Raw genomic sequence first — 23,493 nt, 5'->3', positions numbered from 1 at the left:
TGCTCATCTCCCCGTTTAGTAGATGAGGACACTAAAGGGCGACGTCCCTTTCCAGGCCGCCTCCTCTTCGCGGGGTCCCCTTGTCCGGCTCGCCCCCGAGTCTCCCTCCTCCTAGTTGAGCCTGCCGCCAAGCTGGAATCCGTCTGGTGAGTGACAGGGGAGGGGACTGAAAGTCTCGGAGGGCTTCAACGGGACAAGAGAGCCGCCGCCTCTCGCAGTTTCGTGCTTGGGAATGAAAGGAGAGCGACCCCCTGGGCCTGGGGACAGGCAGTGCGCGTATCAGTTTCCTCCTCCCGCTCCGAACTAGTGCCCCGCAGGGTCGGGAGTCAAGGACACGACCTTGAGATCTGGGGACTGAGACCTGCACTTCCCTGTCAGGCGGGCTCCTCTCTCCTCCAGGCTACCTTCCCTGCCCAGCCAGCTTCGTGGGGATGGATGAGGCACGAATACTTTGCTGTGTGCCAGGCAGGTTAAGAGTGAAGGCAAAACGCAAATCCACTGTGGGACCCCGGGCAGGGCCCTGCCCCTCTTTGGGCCTCGGTTTCCCGTTTACCCATCTGTAAAATGAGAGCGTCCAACCAGTGCCTCCTTCCCCTCAGCTCTGACGTCATGCATGGGAAGGGGAAGTTTCCCTGCCCGCCCTCGCCACGCTCCAGCAAAAAGAGGGCAAGACTGGCTTCTCTGCTGGGAAAGCGCTTCCGAGCTGTGCAGGATCCCAGGGGGTTCCGTCCTGCCGCCCACGCTGTCCCTTCACCTGCCCAGTTTCCCCAAACTCCGGCTGCAGGCGCCCTCTGGTGTCTTCTCTCCCACCTTGCAGTCATTTACCAGAATTCCCGTAGGGCGTTTCGTAAAATACAGAAACTATAATAATATTAATGAAAAGTATAAAATGTATAGAGTTTTCAAGAAACTGTGTTCTACTTCCATAAAATGGTCACTTTAACTTTGTAAATATTTATCTAAGATGGTATTTACAAAACTGTGATATATATTATTTGATTGTATATGTACAACTGTAAATACATTTGTACTCTTGTATTCTAAAATAAAAATTACTTGGAGCATTTATCACTTAGCATCTGAATGGATGGACAGTTTTGTCTGCATGAAAAGGAAATACGGAAAATGGCTAGAAGCTGGAGAGGGGATGGCAAGAGTTGTTGCACCTGCTAGTTTTGAAAGTTACCATTGTGCCATCCAGAAGGAAAATTCTTTCTGTCACAACTGGGGCGGTGGCTCCCAAAGAGATGGTCACAGTGCAGAGCAACCAGAAATGTCAGGAAGGGCTGGGCAGATGCCTGGTGGTTTGCAGCCAACTCTCAAATATCAGTGTCCCACTTTGTAATTTCCCCCAAATCTTCACTTACTTTTTCATTTTCATAAACAACTTGAAGGAAATTCAAGCAGCCGGTGGGGATGGGCCAGGATGACCACCGAGTGTCCTCCCAACTCCTAGAATTTCCAAATGCTCTGCGTATCCATTTCCAGACCCTCCTTGCAGAAGACTAAAGAGCAGGGAGACCCTCAGGTAGGGCCAGACCCTGCCCTCCTTTATGGGATCTCCGGGGATACTGGGTGGGGGGAGGGTGTGAGGTCATGCCTGAGCTCCAACACATGCCAGCCATGAGGGTGTCGCTCTTCTAACCCACTGACATCTCTCAGGGACACCTCTCTGTGCATCCTGAAATATGGCCGTGCACCCACACCTGAAGATACTGGAATTCATGCTGGGATACACAGGCCATCCCCCTTGGGAGCTCCAGGTACTCCCAAAGACAACCCCTTCCCCACCTTTGGGGGACTGGTCTTGCACCCTGGAAGATGGGGACACAGGCAGAGGTGTACACTTGATGTGTTCAGTTGAAGGTCCCATCTGGGGTTTCCACCCTCAGGCCAGTGGGGGAAGTCACCCTTCCAAGGCCACAACCTTGCCTCTTCTCCTCACCACTAGGCTTCCAATGCCTCTGGTGAGGCCCCAGGAATCACCTTCTTCCCACTGCAGCCCCCACCCAGGCTTGTTTCCGTGCCCAGAGCCATCTGTCTTGAATCCCCTTCCCTCTGAAGGCCAATGGGTAAAGTAGAATTAATGCCCTCCTGGCCCACATGCCCTGCTGCCCAGGGGGTTCTGCAGGCTGGGTCCTTGATCAAACATCTAAATCTCCCTCCACAGGAAATTCTGTGAAATTCCTATCACAGGGGCTACCGATCACAGGGGCCACAGCCCAGGCTCCAGAACCCACCTGGTGGCAGCAGGCTGGAATTGCAGACTATAGTACGGACCTGTTTGTACAGAAGTGTGCTGGCACTGGAGATAGGATGAGCAGACAGGAATTGGGGTCCTGAAGAACTGCACACGGGTAGGAGGCCTGTACTGAAAGTGTAACTTCTTATGTGGCTTGCATTTCCAGCAGAGGCCTCGGGCCCCTTTCCTGATGCTGCACACTGTGTCCTCCCCACAAAGGCATGCAAACACAGCCCTAGCAATCTTTGACCTTAGGGATTTAAATGCATGCATTCCAGGAATCTTCCCCACAAACCTGTGAGGCTGATGCTTTTCTCCTCCTGATACCCTATTAATGTCCACTTGAAGTATGAGAAAACTGGAACATAGAGAAAGTCATTGGCCTGTGTCCCTCGGCCAGTGAGTAGCAGAGCAGCTTTCACCATGGCAATGACCCTAAAGCCATGCTCATGACTAGCAGGCCATGCCAGCTCCCCATCAGCCTGAGGACAGGGCTTTCTGCATATCCCACAGAGATGCAGTGTAGGCCAGAACTGGATGTTGACCTTATGTCCTTCAAACTTGCAAAACTCGCTGATTCATTCTAGTAGCCTTTTTGTTGATTCCTTAGGATTTCTATGTACATGATCATGTTGTCTGTGAATAAAGACAGTTTCACTGCCTTTCCACTCAATATGGCTATTATTTCTTTTTCTCATTCTATCCCATGGTTCAGGAACTCTGGGAGTAGAGTATTCTAGATAGAGGCAACCTGGTCTGGCTTTGAAACCCGTCTCTGCCATTCACTAGCTGTGTGAATTTGGGCAAGTCAATCAATGTCTCTGTGCTGCAGGTTCCCCAAATGGAAAAAGGGTGATATTTAGCTCCTGAGGATGTTGTAAGGATTAAGTGGGATAATGTATATAAGAATAAAGTACATGGCTTTGATGCCTGGCACATAGTAAGTGTGCAATGAATGGGAGTTGTTACTACAAGGATGCTTTTGGTGCGTGAGAAGGGTTGTAGCTGCTTCGCCACCCATGCCACTGGGCATTCCCCAGAGGGCATCTTAGGCAACTGTCCACCCCCTCTTCTACCCTTTCTGAAAGCTGTTACCCTGGGATCTCTTGAAATGGAGGAACAGATATCCTAAGCTTTCAGCTTCCTTCCCACCTCGAGCTGGCCTGCCAGGATGGGTGTCTGTTGGTGGTGGGGAAAGCTATGAATGGTGGCTGGTCAGCACCCATGCTGACTGCTTTCCACAATCTGGCCGCCTCAGGGGAGTCGGATTTCCTGCATGTCAGCTCAGGACTTCAAAGGCAAGTGTTTCCAGAGAAGCAGGTGGAAGCTGCATGGTCTATTCTGATCTGTCCTTGGAGTCACATAGAGGTGCTTCTGACAAATGCTATCTGTTGAAAGCAGTCACAGACCTGCCAACATGAAAGGGGAGGAGGCACAGACCCCACTTCTCAGTTGAAGTATAAAAAAAAATTCATGGACTTGCTTAAAAACATCCACAGACATGAAGGCTGTTTCTCATGTTTATAGGAGAAGCAATACTTTGATGAGTGGTGGTGTGTAGAAATCTTTGTGTACACCTCTAATTAGAAATTTCTTCAGTTACTTTTGCTGTTTTAATGGAACCCAAAGTACAGCCAGTGGGTAGATCAAGACCAGGCTAGAGTCCCCTTCACATTGTTCAAGATGTCCTTGTTCTTTCACCTGGAGTTCACCTGTCCTCCTCAAACCAACTCCCATGTCAAAGATCCCTCACTTCCAGGCTCATTCAAATGGCACTTCTGTCAGAAGGGCTTTTCTGTTCATCCCTCAACCCCCTGTCCTGAGCACCTTGATGGCTAGGGCAGCAGGTGATCCAGCTCTGTGGCCCCAACAGCATAGAATGATGCTATTTATCAAATGCTTGTTGAATAAGTTTGTTTATTCATTCAACAAATATTTATCGAGAGCCGCTCCAAAGGCACCTGGGATTTGTTTCAATCAGGTGTAGTAAGACATGCAAACATGGAAATGACTGGTATGAAGGATGAAGTTTGTTATATTCACAATTCCCTAGAAGCAGGAGGCACAGCACACCATGAAGGGTCATGTGGGGAAGCCCACAGCGGTGTCGATCAGGAGGCAGAGGGAGCAGGGAGAAAATGTGGATTAACCGTACTATGGTTTCCACGGGAAGGAATGGGTGAGGGCAGGGTAAGCAGGTTTAAGATTGGCTGGTTTGAATAATTTCAGTGAGCTGTGAGGCACAGAGCCTATAGCTGCTGGTACCTGGCCCTGGATGACGATAAGGGCAGGGGGACAGTGGCCCGAAGTGTGAGGAGGTGGTTGTGGGTGTGCGCTCTGGACTGGCTGGTTTGCATGTGAAAGGCACACATCTGGGCTACTTATTTGCTATCTCGAGGAACCGGCAGACCCTGGGGGTGACTGTCCTTCCAGGGTCAGCAAGGTCCAAACCTCAGCATACAGGAAATAGAACACATGGCTGATAAAAAGACCTCATGTATCCAGACAGTTCTAGGGAATGGGCAGTGAACAAAATAGATAAAGTCTGGTCATTTGCAGGGTTCCTATCCCATGGAGGAGACAGATGGTGAGCAAACAAACAAGCATATATATATATATATTTCATGAATATATCTTATTTTTCCAGCAAACATTTCATGGTTACCCTCTAAATGCCAGATGGAGTTCCAAGCACTGATACACGTTGAACAAAACAGGAAAGCAGGATGACTGCAATAAACATGAAAATTCAGTGACAAGAAATAAAACAGAATCAGGTGATAAAAAAGGGCCTGAAGATTATTCTAGCTAAGGGGATCCGGGAAGGATTCTCTAAGAAATTTGAGCTGAGATCTAAGGAAGAAGCAGACAGCCACACACAAGGCCCTTGAGGGAGAGAATTCCTTGCAAGAAGCCTGAAGCACAGGGCCCTGGGGTGTTGATGAGCTTGGTGCCTGCAGCTCTGAGAGCAGGGCAGCGTGTCTGGCTGCAGCACCGGCGTAAGGGAGTAGGGTAGGAGCGAGTGAGGTCTGAGACAGGAAGAGCTGAGCAAAGAAGAGTCTGAATCTTATTCTGAGTGTAAAGGGAGGCCGCCAGAGGTATTCTCAGCAGGGAACTGATTTAATCCAATATGTTTGAAAGCTCCCTCTGCTGTCGTAGGGGATAGGATGATAGGGGGGCAAATGTAGCATCAGGAGACATGCTAGGAGGTGACGCCCAGGTGGGAGATGTTGATACTGGCTCCAGGTGGTGGCCCTGGAGAGTGCACTATGGGGAGGTCGCTGGACTGGTGGGGGGAATCCATGAGCATTAGACCTGATCGGCCATTAAAATCACCTAAAACACAAGCTCGTGGACTTCTGGACCCAGCCTTGTAGAACTTTGGTGCATGAGTCTGGGCTCAGGAACCTGAGTTCCTGACAAGCCCCTCTGGGATGTGCACTCTGTTCCCGTGTGCCTGTTCATCTACCTGGTGTGAAGAGGTGAGTGTAATTCTAACACTGGAGCACCAACAGGGAGTCTGGGGTCTTGGGTTTCAGTCCCAGCTGCAGGTCTGCTGTTGGGACTTAGTGGCCCCAAAGGACCGTCAAGCACAGGAAGGCCTACGTCCAAGCTGGGCAGAGAGTGGGGAATAAGTAACAGTGTTAGTAAAGCATTCGACCAGGCCCTAGGGAAGTGTTTGGTAAGCAGTGCAGGCTCTGGGGTAAAGCTGGTGTGGTCAGAAGGCACATAGGCACCAACTGCTATGTGAATTTTGGTTTTTTTGGGGGGTGTCAGTTTCCTCCTCTACAAAAAGTATCTGCAATGGACTGATTGATCATGCCCACCCCTCACCCCAGCCCGCCATTCATATTCTGAAATTCTACTCCTGAAGGTGATGGTATTATGAAGTGGGGCCTTGGGGAAGTGATTCAGTCAGGAGGGTGGAACCCCCATGAATGAATGGGATTAGTGCTCTTATGAGAGAGACCCCCGAGAGCGCCCTCACGCTTTCTACCATGTGAGAACACAGCACGAAGGCATTTATCTGTGAACCAGGAAGCAGGCCTTCACCAGACACTGAAGGTACCGCTACACTAAGTATCCATGATCCCTGTTGGGACAGGCTCTGAAGGCGAGTGCTGTGAGAACGGGGGCCGGGGGCGGTGTTACCATTATGTCAGTGGGGATGAAACTGTGAGGTTCAGACTATACCATACCCTTGGTCGAGGGACACTGCCAGGCCTAGCTCTCCCACTGACTGGGTGACAGTGGCTCAAAGGACACCACCATCCCCTTATGGCTGAGGCAGGACTCAACAGATGGGCCCTTATCACACTTTCCTGGCTCTAGCCCCTTCCTCCCAGCAAGGAGGAGGGCGAGTGTCTGGCCTTGCCCACTTACTGGACAGCCTGCGGAACACTAGAACTTATATCATCAGTTGCCTTGCAGGGCTTTCTTAACAGGTATAGTTGTAGGCCTTGCTTAGATGAAAGAAATGTTGTCCTTTTGCAGATTTATCCAACAGTTGGTCTGATGGATCTTGAGGCAGCACAATGTGTGGGGCTGATGCAGGTTATTTCATTTAATCCTCTGTAGGGGCTGTGTGCTTAAGAATCATTAGCTCCCACTCCCTGATGCTGAAAACACTATTTGAGAGATGCTATAAACCACGCAGGAAAAGGGTAAGGGAGAAGGACTGGGGGAAACACTCCTAATAAAACCGCATATATAATCTATCTGTCCACCACTGAACCCAGGCTCTGCACGCGGAGAACAACCAATTCGCTGTCTGGGGAGACATAAGTTGAGATCTTTGTATTAATGCGTGTCCTTTCCCTCCATACCAAATATACCTGCCATGCAAGATTTGAATGTTTTTCGAGGAGGCTTCTTGTTTTTTGTTTCCAAAAGAATGTTAAAGTAAATCAGCTCACTCAAAAAGTTACTAAGGAAGGAAGGATCCAGCACCTGGAGCGCTGTTTGAGGCTTGAGGTGGGTGGTTATTGCCGAGCCAGCATCCACGGGGCGGCCACTATCAATACCATGAAATGGGCTTCTTTTTCCTATCCAACCAGTGTTTTCGGTAGATCCCACCTTCTTATATTCATTGAGATCTTTCATATAAGAAAATCAGATTTTAGCAACTTAGAGTTGGAAGGAAACTCAGAAGACTCTCAATTATTTCTAATCCTTGAGAACAATAAATAGGATGATGTGTACGAAGAAATTTTGGTAAAAAGTCAAGCGCCGTACAACCTAAGACTATATTGTTCCACTGACGCGGCACGGACAATTGTAAAGACCGCAACTCGGTTCCCACCTTCCCATAACGATTGCCAATAGTCAACGAGGCCCACAGACCGTGAGTTCTCATTGGAGGGCGCTCTGAGGCTCCGCCCCTTCCCGCCCCACCCCTTCGAGTGACGCGAGGATTTGCGGAGCAGTATATCGCACAGGCTGCGCCTGCGCAAGTCATTGGCGCCAAGATGGCGATGGAGATGAGGCTTCCTGTTGCTCGCAAGCCTCTTAGCGAAAGCCTGAGCCGCGAGACTAAGAAACACCTGGTGGTGCCGGGGGACACGATCACCACGGACACGGGCTTCATGCGGTACGGGGGGACTTGGGGTCTCGGGGCCTCAGGGCTTTCTGCACGTGGCCTGCTGGTTGACACGCAGGCCTCTGTCCCCTTGCGTCTCAGCCCGCGCGGGACCCGGTCCACAATCAACGGAACATCCAGTCGCCTCGTTTCCGAGGCCTCGGGCCTCTTAACTCCCAGCATCTTGTGTGTTCCTGTCTGCATTTGCCTCAGCCCCCCGAAACCCTCCTCTCCTGGCCTCTGGTGGCGGTGACTCTTGGGTCCTCTGCCTGAGGGCGCAGGACCCCGAGCCTCCCTCGTGAGGATCTGGAACACCGGGGAGGGCCAGGAGCAGGGCCTTCTCCAGTCTACAGCTAAGAGGGCCCCGGGGGCGTTCCTGACCTGGCCTCCTCTTACAGCATCGTATCTTAGCCAGGTGCTTGGTTTTGGAGTCAAGAATTGTTGGGGCTTAGGGCATATAATTATGTTTTGCTGCATGCAGTCAAATATACAGTTTTGAATCTGAGGGCAGTACAGTATGTTGTAGTTAAGAGAGCAGGCTCTTGAGTGAGATGGCTGGGGTTTCAGTCCTGCTGTGGTCAGTTCCCTCATCTGTAAAATAGTGATAACAGTGACTATTTGATAGGGTAGTGAGGATTAAATGAGGTAATAATTAAGAAAAGAAGCAAAACTCACCATTATATCACCATCATAAACACTAGTGGTATTTCAGCCTTTTGGGTACATAGGTACACACTGAAGGGATCCAGCATTTATAGCATTGCTTTTTAAGCTTTTAGTTGAGGTTATTGGATCCTAGGACATCTTAAGATTCCATCCTTCATTCATGCATTCAACATCTCTTTATATCATGTGTGGTTGGGGTATAACAGTGAACAAAGTGGAAATCTCTGTCCTCGTGGAGTTATATTCTAATAGATAATAAAGAATAAATGCAACAAGGTATTCAGAATATGATAAATGCAGTGGAGAAAATGGAAAGTCAAGCAGGTTAAGTGGAATATGATGGGGGCTGGTGGCAGTGGAGTGGGTGACTATTTTAAATGGGATAGTCAAGGTAGGCCGAGTGGAGACAGGGCCATCTGAGTAGACTTGACTAAGGCATGGGGGGATGTCCATGTAGCTCTCTCAAGAAGAAGCGTTCTAGGCGGAGAGAGCAACCAGGACAAAGCCAGGCTCTGTGGCAGGAGCAGCCTGTTAAGTTCAATGAATACATTGTTCTTGATGGGAGAGGTCATCCAAGTGCTACCCTGGTATCCTTTGTATCTTCCTCTGACAACAGGGGCCATGGAACTTACATGGGGGAAGAGAAGCTCATTGCATCTGTGGCTGGCTCTGTGGAGAGAGTAAACAAATTGATCTGTGTGAAAGCTTTGAAAACCAGGTGAGGACAAAAGGTGTGTATTCTCTTTCTTGGGGCCTCCATGTTGTATCACCACATCTTCTGCCACGCTGTATCTCCCCATCCTCACCCCTACATGCCCTACCATTCTGTAGGTGTGTGAGTTTGAATATGACTATAGGTAAGTGTGGACTTCAAAGATTTCCCATGTTACCTGACCCCTCCCTCCAAACCTTGATTACCTCCTCTCTAAAATAATAGAATGACCTGCCTTGCAGGGTTTTCATAAGAATTCACTGAAATGGTGCATGTGAAGTACTCAGCACAGGGCCTACCACCTGGAAGTGCTCAGTAACGGTTAGCCTCGAAGGAAGCCAGTCGCACTGGAACAGCGTGAGTGAGGGGGAGAGTAGTAGCCATTACAGGCAGGGAGTGGGGTGGGCAGATGGCCAGCCTGCCACGTAGGCACAGCATTCTGACCTGCACTTTGTGTAATCTAGGAGGCCACTGGGTGGGGGGCAGAAGAGGCACCTGGCTGCTGTGGGAGATTGAAAGGGGACAGGAGCAGGCGTAGGGAGACTGATGAATGGGCTGTTTTCATCTTCTGAATTGATAGTGGCTTGGACTAAGATGGTAGCAGTACAAGTGGGGAGTGGGGAGTAATTCGGCATGTGTGTTGTATCCTGAGTGTTTTCTTCGTGGAAGGGTGTTGGAGTGTGTATTTCTTCGGGATTTTCTATATATGGGGTTATGTCTGTGAGTAGAGATAGTTTTACTTCTTCCTAATTTGGATACCTTGTATTTTCTGTGTATATTTTGAAGGTAGAGTTAGTAGAATCTGCTGCTGGACTTGTCCTGGAGCATGAGAAAGAGAGAGAAGGAGAGAAATCAAGGGTTCCTCCAAGGACTCCAGGGTCTTTGGTTTGAGCACCTGGAGTGATGGACTTGCCATTTACTGAGATGGTGATGACTGGGAGAGCATCCGTTTGCAAGGGGGCTATAGGAAAGCTTTATTTTATATTTGTTACATTTGATAAAGACGCTCATTGTGTAAATGGAGATGCTGGGGGTCTGGAATTCAGGGCAATGGTACAGTCTTCAGTGGCTCTTAAAGCCATTAGGTTGGATGAGCTCACTCAGAGGTGAGGGTGGGCTGATAAGGGGCCCAAGGACTGAGCCTTCAGCTTGGAACACTTAGTCATTAGATTGGGATGAGGAACTAGCACAGGGGCCTGAGATGAGCAGCCAGGGTGGGGGAGACAGTGAGTCAACTGGTTTGGGGGGAGTCTTGTCTCAGTCTCCTTTGGGTGATGCAGAACCCATCTGTGTTCTGGAGCCCACCCGGAAGTATTCCATGCTTACCATCATCATGTATTCAACAAAACAGGGGCTTCAGGCTTAATGAACTACTTGCAATAAATGGTTTGTTGAAAAATAGAAAATGGAGTCTTTATACATGTAGAAATGTTTGAAGTTATCAGTTCCTAAAAAATGGAACAGCGTAGTTATGTGAATTTACTAAATGTGGTGCCTAATCAAAGCCCTCTGTCCTGTTTAACTGGAATCTCAAATGGTGCTTGGTGTTGTAATAAAGCGTTTTTACTGATGGGTGACCTGTTTTATCTTTCAGATATAATGGTGAAGTAGGAGACATTGTAGTGGGGAGGATCACCGAGGTAAAGTCAATGTCAGATTGGTTTTTCCAAAGTAAAAGCAAGCTGGTGATGTAATGATGAGATAGTCATTCTGTATGTAATGATGTGAACAAGGCATTGATTGCGTTTGGCTCTTTGGTGACCTTTGACGCAAACAGTTGGCTTGTTATATTTGAGATTATTAGTCATTTATGATGTGAGCTCTTGCCCCTGGAGTATGTGTCCAGGTGTAGAATTTCTTTGTTTGTAGGTTCAGCAGAAGAGGTGGAAGGTGGAGACCAACTCTCGGCTGGATTCAGTCTTGCTTCTGTCATCCATGAACCTTCCTGGAGGAGAGCTGGTAAGGGTGCCCAGCTGGTATTGTGTAGTTTGCTAGTGAGAGAGCTCTGGAGCCCTCTGCTCCGCCAGACAACTTTGCTTTACACCAAGGTTGCCTCTTGTACTCCTTCCTGTTTCTGCCTGGGTGTACACGGAGACTTTTCACTTGGTCCAGGCCTCTGAACTCTCAATACAGACAGCATTTGGTATATGGTAGGACATGGGGAGCAATCCCAAGACAGCTGGGGAGAGAAGCTCTCAGACTCTCTGTGCTAATAATTTTCCTTTTCTAGGTGTATCAGCTTTGCACAGTAAAGGTATTCCTTGAAAACTTGTGTTTAGATTAGCTTTTTCATGAATTGAGTGGCACTTGGTTATTCCAGACAGCTGCGTACCTAAGCTGCAGCCTTTTGTGAAATGCCGTGTTTCACTTTATCTGCAGTCCGGCATATATTTACAGAGAGGCTCATGGTGCTAGGTTGTGTGGAGAATGCAAAGGCAGAGGGTGCATGACTGTGCCCTCAAAGGAGCTCACAGACCAGCAGGGGCTGTGAGATAACGGGTCTGGACGCCTGGCAGCTGAACAACAAACAAGCATGTGATGGCACAAAAGGAGGGTGAATTTCCCAAGAGCAGCCCAAGCCCGTCAGGAAGCTGGGCTTTGGAGTTGACCCTCAAAGGATGGATAGAATTTCAATGATGAGTTCAGGGAATTTGAGATAAAGGGAGATGTTTGAGGAAAGGCAGGGTCAGGTTGGCGGTGGTCTGGCCCTGCTGGAGCCTGGAGGGCTGCCATGGACGGTAAGTGGGGGAAGTAGGCTGGACTCGATCGGGAGGGTTTTGAGTATCGCGTAAGGAGTCTGAATATCATTCGGAGGAGGGAGAAGAGATGCTGTGAGAAGTAGTCAGGTGGAAAGGTGGAAAGTCAGGTGGAAAGTAGTGGATATCGCTCCTGTTTTTTCTGAGTGACCCAGGTTACAGTGTTTGAATTCTGTGGCTGGCTTCAGAGGTCTCAAGAGGAAGTGAAAGAGAAAGAAGAGACGGAGAGTTGTCTTTCTGCAGGATGTGACTGAAGTGACACGGTCATCTCTGTGTGTTTCAGAGGAGGAGGTCTGCAGAAGATGAACTGGCAATGAGAGGCTTCTTGCAGGAGGGGGACCTTATCAGCGTATCCTGTACCTTGCATTCCACGGTCTTTATGCTTCTATGGAGCTAGGAAATGGGGCTTAAATTGTATGTCTCTTACAGGAGAAACATGTCATCTTGGCAGGGATCTAAGTCCTCGAAGAAGTGTCAAGGGCTCTGCTGCAGCCATTCTCCATCTTCTTGACCCAGGCTGACTCTCCAGCTCTTACTCACTCTAGTGTTTGAATATGCTGCTGCTCAGTCATTTTTTGGGGTCTTGTAATTTATGGTGGCCCATGCATTAAGCTAGACTCAAATGTCCTTAATGATATTAACTTTCATCCCAGGAAATAGAAGGGGTATTGTTCATATAAGGATATTCCTGCCAGCCAAGGGGGAGAGGATAGGCCACTGTGATGTCCTTTAGGTCTGCTTAAGACTGCAGAGTTGGGACTGTTGGAGACAGGAGGAAAGGATGGAGAGGTGGGCTGGGGAGGCAGAGGAGGAGATGGCATCAAAGTGTTTGTTCCTTCATCACCCTGGCCAGGCTGAGGTCCAGGCAGTGTTCTCTGACGGAGCTGTCTCTCTGCACACGAGGAGTCTGAAATACGGAAAAGTAAGTAGGGCTTTTGCTGTTCCTGTTTGTTGACTGAGGCTTCAAATCCATTTCTGGATCCCCAGTGCCATCTGGAATTCTGAGTTAAAGAACCCTAGGAGTTAAGCATTATGGGCTGCCCCCCGGCCCAGACTGATTGAGCCACACGGTCAGGGATCAGTAACGCTGTAATGGATGGCAGCTTTTTCTGCTATGTTCTGGCAGAACGGCCCTTGTGACCTTGGGCCCTGAGGCCCTGTGGCCTGGCTCTCCCTGCTCCCTCCAGGGGGTGCTATAGCTCTGTTTTAGGGCCAGAGCTGAGAGGCAGGCCTAGGAACAAAGGGAGGTTGTAGACTGATGAGACAGGTTGGTCTTGGCTCGTAGACCAAACGTCCCATCAGGGAGGTGGATTTTACTGCTGGGAATGGCTGGTTTGCCACTTGAGCCTCTAAAGGAAGTTTGAGTGCTTTTCTTGTACGGGGTTACATTATTGAGACTTTTTTAATGACAGCATACTTTTAGTGACAGCAGAACATTATGATTTATTCATCTCCGCTTCAAGTGAATTTTCATTTTCTGAGTGGAACAGAAAAAACCTTCTGCCTCTGAGTGGCTGCAGCCAACCAACCATGTTCACGTCCTTGAGGCAGCAGCTGACATGGCTGTGCTGCCATGTGCTGCCCTTCCTGCGCGTGGTCCTGCACATGCCCCGTCAGTGGGATGTGGACTCAGAGCCGTCCTCTCGGGACCCAGGATGGATCTGCACCCAGCCCTTGACCAGTCCCCTTGCCCGGTGGCACACATCTCACTGGCAAGATAGGTGGTTGGGGTCCTGGTGGAACAGAACAATGCTCCTTGTCCTACTAGAGGCCTGAGCTCACGTCCTCATTACTGCTAGCTTCTCTGATAGTCAAGCCAGCACACCAGCCCTGGATTAGAATGAATGGTGAGGACTGCACAGGGCAATGACAGAAAAGAGTATTGAAAGTCACCTTCTGTGGAGAGACATAAGCTATGTCTCCAGAAGGGCTCTCTGTGAGTCATTACTATGTAGGGGCAGGCATATAGGTGACAGCAGTTAATAGGAAGGACCCTGATTCCAGTATTAGGACATGTATTCGGTAATCTGCTTTGCATTCACTTCACTGATCCTGCAACGACTTAGTTTACGGTGCATCTCTTTAGCTAGGTCAGGGTGTTCTGGTCCGGGTTTCCCCCTCCCTGGTGAAACGGCAGAAGACTCACTTCCATGACTTGCCATGCGGTGCCTCGGTGATTCTGGGTAACAACGGCTTCGTCTGGATCTACCCAACACGTGAACACAAAGAAGAGGATGCAGGGGGCTTCACTGCAAACCTGGAGGTGAGTGGACACCATTGTTGCTGGTGGGCTGAAGCCACTCTCAGTCTCCACTGTGCTGTGACAGGTGGACCTTGCTGTTTTTTTAACTCTGTTATTGCTGTAGTTTAAATTACGTTGTGTTTCTATGGAAGTGCGTTCACGCACATTGTATTGCCTCCTCTTTGCTGAAGAGACGAAATCAGTGACTGGTTCGGTCTTTGTTGGCAGAGACGGCAAAGCTGCAGGGTAATAGCTGAAGAGCCATCGAAGAAGCCATCCTTCTTAATCTCCCTTGGAGTTAGTTGGATTGGTGTGGAGTCCAGAGCAAAACTGCCTAAGTTATAAATGATTTCTGTGATTTGCTGTGGCCATTCACCTGTTTTGGTCCTGATTATCTTTCCCTGCCCTCACCCTTTGCTTCCGCTGGCAGCCTGTCTCCCTCGCCGATCGAGAGGTGATCTCCCGGCTTCGGAACTGCATCGTCTCCCTGGTAACTCAGAGGATGATGCTGTATGATACCAGTATCCTGTACTGCTATGAGGCATCCCTTCCACATCAGGTACTCCAGCCAGGGCTTCCCTTTTTTCCTCATTGGTCTGTGAGTAGACATTGCATGTTAATCATCTGCTCCACCGTATTCTCAGTGGTAGCAGGCACATCTCTCAGATACCTTTACCATGGTCATTGACATGCACTGATCTGGTGGGCAGCCGTGAGGGTAGATCTTTCTCCAAGATAATTATCTAGTATCTCAATGTCTAGTGTCAGTCGAAGGATTTGTGAGGATGGAGGTGCTTGAGTAGGACTACTTTATGACAACCGTGTGGACTTCATCTTGCCCATCCCAAATTTCAGCTACTGTTTCAGTGAATACCAGGATATAATGTGTTTGTTCCTGTCAGCTTTATCTCAGAGAATCTTGCTGATTTATTAAGCTGATTCTAGCAGATCATATCTTGCAGTACTTAGCCTCTGTAAAAGAGAAGACTATAGAAGGTTTATGTTAACCATGCCTAGTTTCTGTTTAGAGTGGCAGTGATGGACTGCTTATGGTTGATTTCTTTTCTGAACAAATACCTTTTTACTTTCTTTTTCTGCAGATCAAAGACATCCTAAAGCCAGAAATAATGGAGGAGATAGTGATGGAAACTCGCCAGAGGCTTTTAGAACAGGAGGGATAAGAAGCACCTGAAGGCCAGGACTGTGTGCACCTGACTGGAGCAGGTCTTGAAAGTAAAGAATATGATTTGTGGTCCCCATGTGCAGCTCTGTGGAGAGCTGGGAAGCTCATCACTTGACCTGCATTAGGCTGTCTCCACCCCAAAGACCTGCTTTCTCCTGTTCTAAGGCAAACCTGGGGGAAGGTGAACAGTGCTGCTGGCCCCTTGGGTTGCCTGCAGAGTGCCAGCACTGGGGGTAGTTTCTGGCCTCTAAAAGCATGTAGTGTTCCAGCTGAGTGGACTCCCATTCTGAAATAATCTTTTGTTTTCTATTCACTGTCAGTTCACAGGGAACAATGCCCCATGAAATTGCCCCTATAAAAAACCATGGCCTCCCTGACCCCCGAATTCTGTTTGGCCTCCATTCCCACCTCCTCTGTAGCACAAGTACGCGGTTGAAAAATGTAGTTGGTAAAGTTAACTGGCAAAGCAGTTAAATGGAAGAATAAAGTTAACCAAGCAGCCTTTTGCTTGGTTGAAATCTCATCTCCCACTGCATGCTCCTTCCAGTGACAGACGTGCGTTATTTCCAACCCATCTGCTTTAGTCTGTCCTGCCTTTGAGGATGATTCATAAAAGTTGAATTATCAATAATAGAATGAGTGTCTTAGGTGCTCTGATAAACATGAAGACCAAGTAAGAAAAATGGAGGTGGGAATATAAAAGCTGTTTTCCTCCTGTTTTTGAAGTAGTAATATATTAACCTTAGATAATTCAAGGTTGAAAGTTAAAAACAAGATGTAGGAATGCTACACTTCCTGTCCATTGTGGTTTTTCTGATGACTGCCTAAAAATGGTGCCCTGATTGAGGTTTTGGGAAACATTTCTTTATAAAGGCACTCTATAAAGTGCTATTTTATTTTACATATGTGGTGAACTCTTTTTTTACATTTATAAATGTGGCTTTAACATCAGTGTTTCTGTTCTTGTGTTCTGTGTAATGCTTGGAAGCTGAGTACACTTGAAGAAGGGCTTAGCAGATACAAATTCTGACAGAAGCCCCGACTACTCTGTGTTGGCTCACCTAGTAAAATGTAAAGTTAGGAGTTTCAGTGGTAGTAACTTTGAACCCTGCATTTGACTGTTTTAAAATACAGCTCAGTTCTTTTCATTAAATGGTATGTTGTCTTTATAACATTACTCAGGAGGCAGTTTTTAATCTCATTTTTGTTTCTGTCCCATGTGTATCACCTGTTTAAGGAGTTTTGCAGACAACTTGAATACTCTAGAGGCTATGCTGCAATGTTAGATTTACTTGTCATATTTTTGAGAACCCATTTGTTCTGGGCTGTATGCCTCAAGAGATGGGATGTGAAAGGTAGAAGCCTGAGTCCTGGGTTTAATTTAGTTTTGACCGGGACAGAGCTTGAAGTTTCTCCTCACGTGGTCTCCCAAGCTACCAGCCTATACTGTTCATTCACTATATCCTGAATGGTAATTACCTACAAAGTGGAAATAATAAATAAAGGTCTGAAAGCACCTTTGGTGATTATCTACTTTCTGTGGCCCACTAGAGGGAGCCCTTGCCCTTGTTAAGTGTAATTCAGTGGGTGTTTTCAGAAGAAACAAATTTTTATACTGGTACTGAATCCCTGTAGCAACTTGAGGATTGCTTTGCTTTACAAAAGTGAGAGCAAAGACTGAACTGAATCACTTTCAATGAAAAGAATGTATGAACTTAAAGGGATTTATTTACCTTTGACTATCAGGCATTTTGCTGAGTTGTGGATTCTAGTTTTTAAGCCCTCCAAAATATTTTATAGTGTTGTACAAGGAGTAAAATGTATAGTGCCTCTCTAGGAAAAAATATTATAGTCTAGGTTTGGGGTTCCCCTAAGATGAGAATACAGTGGAAATGGAAAATGGAGATTAGGGATAAGCCTTTAGATCCACTGCATTTGGCCTCTACACTGACTTTCATGAAGCACAATACCAGTTTTTTTGGAAAGCCAAACGAAACCTCACTTGATCCTCATGATCACCTTGTAAAGTTAACATAATAACCCTACTTATAAGTGAAGAAAGCAATTCTGAGAATTCAGTTCAAATGACTTGATTAAGCTTAGCAGCTGTGAATCAGGAACAGGATTAAGCTCTAGAGAGGTTATCATAAAAGAATGCTTAAAAAGTGGGTAGGACTTATCATGAAATGATATGGGTCCAGAAATTTTATTTCCAGCATTAAGAACAATACTTTGTGGATTAACTCATTTTGCTTATTGCCTGTCACTCTTTCTGTGTATGTTCCTTGAAGACAAGGGTTAATCGCCCACTGCCCACCCCCAGTGTATCCCAGCACCTAGAACAGTGCTTGGTACACAGGGACTCAATAAACATTTGTTGAATGAATTGTTAGTTCAAGAAATGCTATCAGTTGTGATTCAATTGCCCAATTTTAAGCAAAACTAGAGAATGAAGAATGAAGAATATTAAAACATGAATAGGAATAAGAAAGCAAATGGCAAAAAAAAAAAAAAATTGGTGATAATTAGGATAACAACACCTATAATGCAGCTGTGGTTTCCCCCTAATACCTAGCAACTTCTGACGTCTTGATACTGAATGGTATGATGTTAAAACCATGGGCTTCACACCAAGATCAATCTGGTCTCAAACGGTGACTTTGTCATATCCTCATAGGCAAGTGACCTTGAATAAGTCACATCTTTGAAACTTTCCCCAGCTGTATAACAATAATATTACATACTTCACTGGGCTATAGTGAGTATTAAATGAGAAGAATTTATGAAAAGCATTAACAGGGCATGGGGTAGAGTAAGGCACTGTGATGAGTGGATCTCTTCAGAAATGGGTATATCCCTGTCAGGGACACTGCTCTGGGGAGACATGGAGAGTGAATAGTGGGCCAGGGTGCATTTTAGTTGCAAGAACAAGGATTATGGCAAGTGAGGGTTTGGTGTGGCTGGGTCAATGGCTAGCTCTGTAGGCCTTCTAACCCAGTAACCTGGGTATTTTCTCGACTAACAATATTTTATGTGGAGACATGTTCACCCGTGAACTGAGGTCTTTAATATCAAAGGTTCATTCTAACTCAGACATCTATGATTGTGCCTGACTTAGCCTCCCAGGTGCTTAACAAATGCTGTTTATTTAATGAGTGAGCCTCCTGATACCGCAAAGAAACAGTGAATTTTTTAGCAATATGTCGGGTGCTTTCTAGTTATTTTTCTCTAGTTATAGATTTATGCTTCTGGGGAAAAGATGTAAATTTGTGGATGGGGGTGGGAGGGGACCAAAATACCTTGGCTTCCAAATTTTCTCCCTACAGAGGGTCAAGGAAGTAATCCAACTCCGTTTCTGGGAGAATCCGATCCGCAGTTTTCCCCTTGCTTTGGCTCCTTGCCGGTTTTACCAGCCGCGCAGGGGAGACGTTAGCCAACCGTACGCGGGGCCGGGGAGAGTCCACCGGCTCCCGTGAGGGCGGGACCGAAGCTCAGGAGCCGAGAGCAGAGGGCACGAAGTCTCGAGTACGCGTGGGCCGCGCTGGCGCCGCGGACCACAACTCCCAGAACGCCTTGCGGGCTGCGCCGAAAGCGGTTGGCGGGGAGCTCCAGCCCACTGCCCTCGCGACCAATGGGACGAAGGAGAGAGACCTGACCCGGTTTCTCGGGGGCCAATGGCAGTACAGAGGAGGCGGGTGCTTCTTTACCACTCACCTTGCGCTGGGGAAAAAACATATATTAAAGGTCGTGCCGGGTCGGACGCTGGCGGCAAGGAGACCAGAGCAGGAAGGTGCGTCGGTGTCTCGAAAAGCGGCGCTGGGAACGTCGCGGTTCTCGCAAGGCGCGCGGCAGGCGTCGCCGGGGGCGGGGCTGGGGGCGGGGCCTGGCCTCGTTGTGGAACGACTCGTAATCCATCATGGCGGCCGCGGGGGTCGGTGTCCGTCCCTGAGCAGCGCTGGAGCCGGAGCCGGTTCCCGGGTCTGGCGGCTGAGGAGCGCCTCCGTTGTCCACGGCGCCTACCTGCAGGGGGAGGCTCGGTCCCGCGGTGGAGCTCTGCGGATGTGACTGCCGGGCGGTGGCGGCCGTGGCAACGTCCGGGGCCAGGAGAGGGGGTGTCTTGGGAGAGACCCTCGGGCTCGGGGCAGCCGAGGCGGCCGGGCCTCCTGCCCCCTCCGCCTGCCTCCCGCCTCCGGGTCGCGAGAGCCCACCGTCCCTTACAGCCCTGCCTGGCTGTGAGACATTGGGGGTGGTCTCTGTTCCCCCAGACCTGGGACACGCCGTTTCCTGAGGCGTAGAGGAGCGTCGCCCCTGAGTAAGCCGCCAGTGCCCCCCGCCCCCCGCCCCGGCAGCCTCCCTCTTAGCCCCGAGCCGCCCCTTGCTCCGACTCCCGGCACCCAGTTTGGCCTCGGAGTCCCCCCATTCAAATCCCTTCCCTGTGGTCAAGTGGCCTCCCCTTCCCCCCCAGTTGCTCCCGCGAGCCGCTAATGCCCTGACTTCTCCCAATGTCACCCAAGGCCCCCTTGGTCTCAGCCCAAACAAAAACTTTAATGCAAAGGAAAAGTCTGGACTGGTTTCACAGGCCTTTTAAAAAGCGGATCTGAAAGTTGCTGGCAATGCATTCCTTCTCGTCAGAGTCGAGGGCAAGCTCTCGCTGAAGCCTCGGTGACCCGTGTCCTTTTCCGGACAGCGTGGTAGAGAAGCGGGAGCTGCGGCTAGTTCGGCAGGAAATTTGTCGGAAGATGAAGAAACTAAGATAGGAGTGGGTGACTTCCACAGGAAAAGTTCTGGAGAAGCATCCAAAGATGATCAACCTTTTCCTTTATGTATGGGCATCGAAAGGACTTGAGTCCGTTTAGTTTTTTCTTCTTGGAAAGAAAGAGACTTAATTCAACCAGTGAAAAACACTTACACCCAAGAAACTTGAGTAGCACTGTAGTAAGTTCAAATTGATAAACTGCGAAAATAAGTGGAACTCTTGTTTACACGTGTCAACGTGAAAACTGCTTCCTTTTGCTATGGAAGGTGTCTTTTTGTGATTGACCTCAATTACGGACTTTTTGAGATGCAGTGAATGTGAAATCCCACCTATATACTGTTTCCTTCTGGAAGATCTTGAACCCTCTCTGGAAAGGGGTGCCTATCCTTACTTTATGGGGCAGCAGCCAGGAAAAGTTCTTGGGGACCAAAGACGGCCGAGTTTGCCTGCCCTGCACTTTATCAAAGGAGCAGGGAAGAAGGAATCATCACGGCACGGGGGGCCCCACTGCAATGTGTTTGTGGAACATGGTGAGTGCTCTTCAAGCTTCCTGGACCTGTTTTTCCTCATGCATTCAGCTTAGGCATGCACAAGGAACTTCTGAACCCTAGTTCTGTGCTGTTTCCTTTCTGGTTCCCCCCAAACCTTCTGAGACTAGTTACATCCTAGTTTCTCATGGAATTTTCTTTGTATAAGAGAAAGTTTCTTGGTGACTCTGTATGGCCTTACTCCAAATCTCTTTGAGTTGCTTATTTCTTGCCTGATTCCCTTTCTAACTCACTGTTGACCTTGGACGAGCCATTTTACTCTTACAGTTTCCTGAGCAGGTGGTTTCTCCGGATCCATAGTCCATGATTCTGCTCTAGCCTAAGTCATGGGCTCTTCCCCTCCATGTTTTACTACTTTACAGAGAGCTTGTATCATATCCTCAGAGTGGTTTGTGCTCCCCAAGAGGTTCAGAACCACAGATGCCTGTTGGCTTTTCAATCATAAGTAGGACTTGAAACTACTCACTTTGGAGCTATGTGGGAAAAATTGAATGGGGAAGCAGATTCCTTGTGCATGAGGGCGCCCAGCTTCTGGTTATTGTAGCTTAGGAGTAATCCTGTCCCCATGGATGGAGCTTTCATCCTTGCTCCTTGTTTCAGGTGACATTTGGGGCAAGAAGGTTGTCTTTGACATTTTTGTGAACAGAGTTGGCATTGGAGTACATATACTGATCACTTCCAGTAATTTCTGTGTGATGTTCTAAAGCGAAGGGTTAGCTTAGACTAATAACTGTAATGGGCTGCCCGAGCCAATTAATTAGGGTCCTGTTTGTACTGTTGCAGCCTGACAGTTTCCAGATTGTGTACTTTATATTAAAATATCAATTTATCCCACCCACCCCATAAGGAAATGTAAAGTGTGCACAAGTGGCACATACTTTGAAATTCAGTCACAAATGCCTCTGAACACTGGGTGACTACAATAAACAAGGGTCTCTGTTCTGAGAACTTGCATTTGACAGTTGAGATTTTAATTTCTTACAGAGAATTATTCACCTCATCTAAATAACATAGGTACTTGATTTTATTTTGCCTTGAAACATTAGTTAAGTTATATTTTAGTGTCGGTTTTAGTCAGGCAAATATGGTAATATGTTACCTTACGAGGCTTCCCAAATTCAGGATTTATGAAGTGAATTATTTACATTTTTAACTAGTGATGATCATGCAGCCTTAGATAGTGAAAATTGCTACAACTTTTTGGAGAGCTCTGGCCAGGTTTGGCTAGAATTTAAAAAGTAGATACCAATGACCCCATAATCTCATTTGTAGGAAGCTATCCTAGTGTAGAACAGTAGTCCCCTGGGTGTCTCTGATACACCTACAGGGTATTGAGAGGTTAAAACTATTTTCGTTTTGATACAATACTAAGATGTTATTTGCACTAGTGTGCAAAAGTAATGCAGGCTCCTTAACATGAATCAAGGCATGGCACCTAACTATACTAGTAGCCATTGTGTTCTTCATGCCATGCACACATAGTAAAAAAAAAAAAAAATCTTGTTTTCAGTTAAGAATGTCCTTTTAAAACAGTTGTTTTCCAGTAATAATAAAAGTGTTCATTTTTTTTTGTAGATAATTATTTTTTATTGAAGGGTAGTTGACACACAGTTTTACATTAGTTTCAGGTGTACAACACAGTGATTCAACATTTATATACATGATAATTCTAGGTTAAAAGTGTTCATTTTTAAATGAATAAATAATTTTAAAATTTCAGTGTAAATTTCTAATACGGTAAATGTTGATGAGGTAACCTATATAAAGAAAAGCTCTTGGAGGTCCTCAATAATTTTCAGCAGTGTAAAGAGGTCCTGAAATAAAAAAGTTTGAGAACTGCTGCTCTAGAAGGTCTATCAAGGAGCCACGTAAGGATGTTTATTGCAGGCATTATTATAAAATACTAGCACCAAAAGACGTCTCTCTGTGTAGTGGTAAGTGGAAAAAGCAGTTTGGAGATCAGGCTGTATGGTATGGCTCCATTTTTGTAAGACAAAAATGATCTATTTGTACATGCACAGAGAAAAGTGGGGAAGGATTTAGACCTAAGAAGTTATCTTTAGACAATTGGGATTTAGGAGAAAACTTTCACTTTTTACTTTGCATTTGTGATTTCTTTTTACCACACAAGGTGTTACTTTGTATGCAAAAAACACGAAGATTTAAAAATTGAATTAATGGCAGCCCAACCAAATACTTCTCTGCAGTGAAGGAATTCTTTTTATGAAAGAATTTGTCTAAGTCATGCTTTACTTAAGACAGTCATTTCTTTGCGCCTTGGGTATTCTTTTCCTAGGGGAACATGTTCTCATATTGTGTTACAAATTGTTCTTGATCTTTCATAGGCTTATCTTTCTAGAGTTGTTAATATCCGTAGAGGTTGGATTAAAAAACTTGCAGCCATGACATACAGTGTTGGACCAGACCTTAATGTGGAAGCTGAGAATAGTGTGTGGTAGTGGTGCTGGTGAATCTGAAAGAAGTAGGCAGATGGCAACATTTTTTGCCAGGATCACTCAGGGTCAAAGGGCCAGTCCTAAGTACAGGGAAAAAAATGAAACCACCATATGTTCCTTCCAAATTTCAGTGGCTTGACTAAGGAAATTCACCTTTAGGAAAGCTGCTAAAACAGGATTAAAAGCATTCACTAGTAAACCTCTTTCCTTAGTAGTTCCTTCTTTCCCTAACAAATATTTATTGAGCACACACTATGTACCAGGTAGTGTTCTAGTCATTGGTGATACATTACTGAACAAAACACATCTGTCTGCCCTTCTAGGACTTACATTATAGTGGAAGAATACAGGCCG

General features: G+C 47.2%; 3 protein-coding genes across 6 annotated transcripts in view; all 3 read left to right on the top strand.

Moving 5' to 3' along the window:
* Positions 1 to 20: 20 nt before the first annotated feature.
* Positions 21 to 16,896, top strand: EXOSC2 (exosome component 2). 2 transcript variants are annotated; one of them, XM_037007911.2, is made up of 9 exons: positions 21 to 146; positions 9,103 to 9,204; positions 10,793 to 10,838; positions 11,068 to 11,157; positions 12,238 to 12,303; positions 12,808 to 12,876; positions 14,041 to 14,217; positions 14,627 to 14,755; positions 15,297 to 16,896. In XM_037007911.2, the coding sequence occupies exons 2-9, from the start codon at positions 9,119 to 9,121 to the stop codon at positions 15,375 to 15,377; spliced, it is 744 nt and encodes a 247-aa protein (XP_036863806.1). In that variant the 5' UTR covers positions 21 to 146; positions 9,103 to 9,118; the 3' UTR covers positions 15,378 to 16,896. The 2 variants fall into 2 exon arrangements, with proteins under 2 accessions (XP_036863806.1, XP_017519575.1); XM_017664086.3 differs by lacking the exon at positions 21 to 146 and adding an exon at positions 7,676 to 7,832.
* A 2,202-nt stretch (positions 16,897 to 19,098) lies between these two features.
* On the top strand, positions 19,099 to 19,980 carry LOC140846446 (uncharacterized). The gene has a single exon (XM_073222775.1). It carries the CDS (start codon positions 19,882 to 19,884, stop codon positions 19,978 to 19,980), a length of 99 nt encoding a protein of 32 aa, XP_073078876.1. The 5' UTR covers positions 19,099 to 19,881.
* Positions 19,981 to 20,076: 96 nt separating this feature from the next.
* ABL1 (ABL proto-oncogene 1, non-receptor tyrosine kinase) overlaps positions 20,077 to 23,493 on the top strand; it is a 130,043-nt gene continuing 126,626 nt past the window's right edge. The window contains exon 1 of one of the 3 annotated variants that reach the window (XM_037007907.2): positions 20,077 to 20,665. In XM_037007907.2, the coding sequence (XP_036863802.2) occupies positions 20,530 to 20,665 (136 nt within the window). In that variant the 5' untranslated portion in view covers positions 20,077 to 20,529. The remainder of the gene's footprint in view (positions 20,666 to 23,493) is intronic. The other 2 variants (XM_037007910.2, XR_005058415.2) reach the window with 2 other exon arrangements.

The sequence above is a fragment of the Manis javanica genome, chromosome 2, assembly GCF_040802235.1.
Source record: "Manis javanica isolate MJ-LG chromosome 2, MJ_LKY, whole genome shotgun sequence".
NCBI classification, from domain to species: domain Eukaryota; kingdom Metazoa; phylum Chordata; class Mammalia; order Pholidota; family Manidae; genus Manis; species Manis javanica.
Note: the sequence above shows the minus strand (reverse complement) of the source record. Positions and strands in the feature narration are given on the sequence as shown.

Coding starts and splice junctions, on each gene's coding strand:
- EXOSC2 (XM_017664086.3), top strand. CDS start 7,711: ATGGCGATGGAGATGAGGCTTCCTGTTGCTCGCAAGCCTCTTAGCGAA. Junction 9,205..10,792: donor GTGAAAGCTTTGAAAACCAG/GTGAGGACAAAA, acceptor TTTATCTTTCAG/ATATAATGGTGAAGTAGGAG. Junction 14,218..14,626: donor GCTTCACTGCAAACCTGGAG/GTGAGTGGACAC, acceptor TTCCGCTGGCAG/CCTGTCTCCCTCGCCGATCG.
- LOC140846446 (XM_073222775.1), top strand. CDS start 19,882: ATGTCACCCAAGGCCCCCTTGGTCTCAGCCCAAACAAAAACTTTAATG.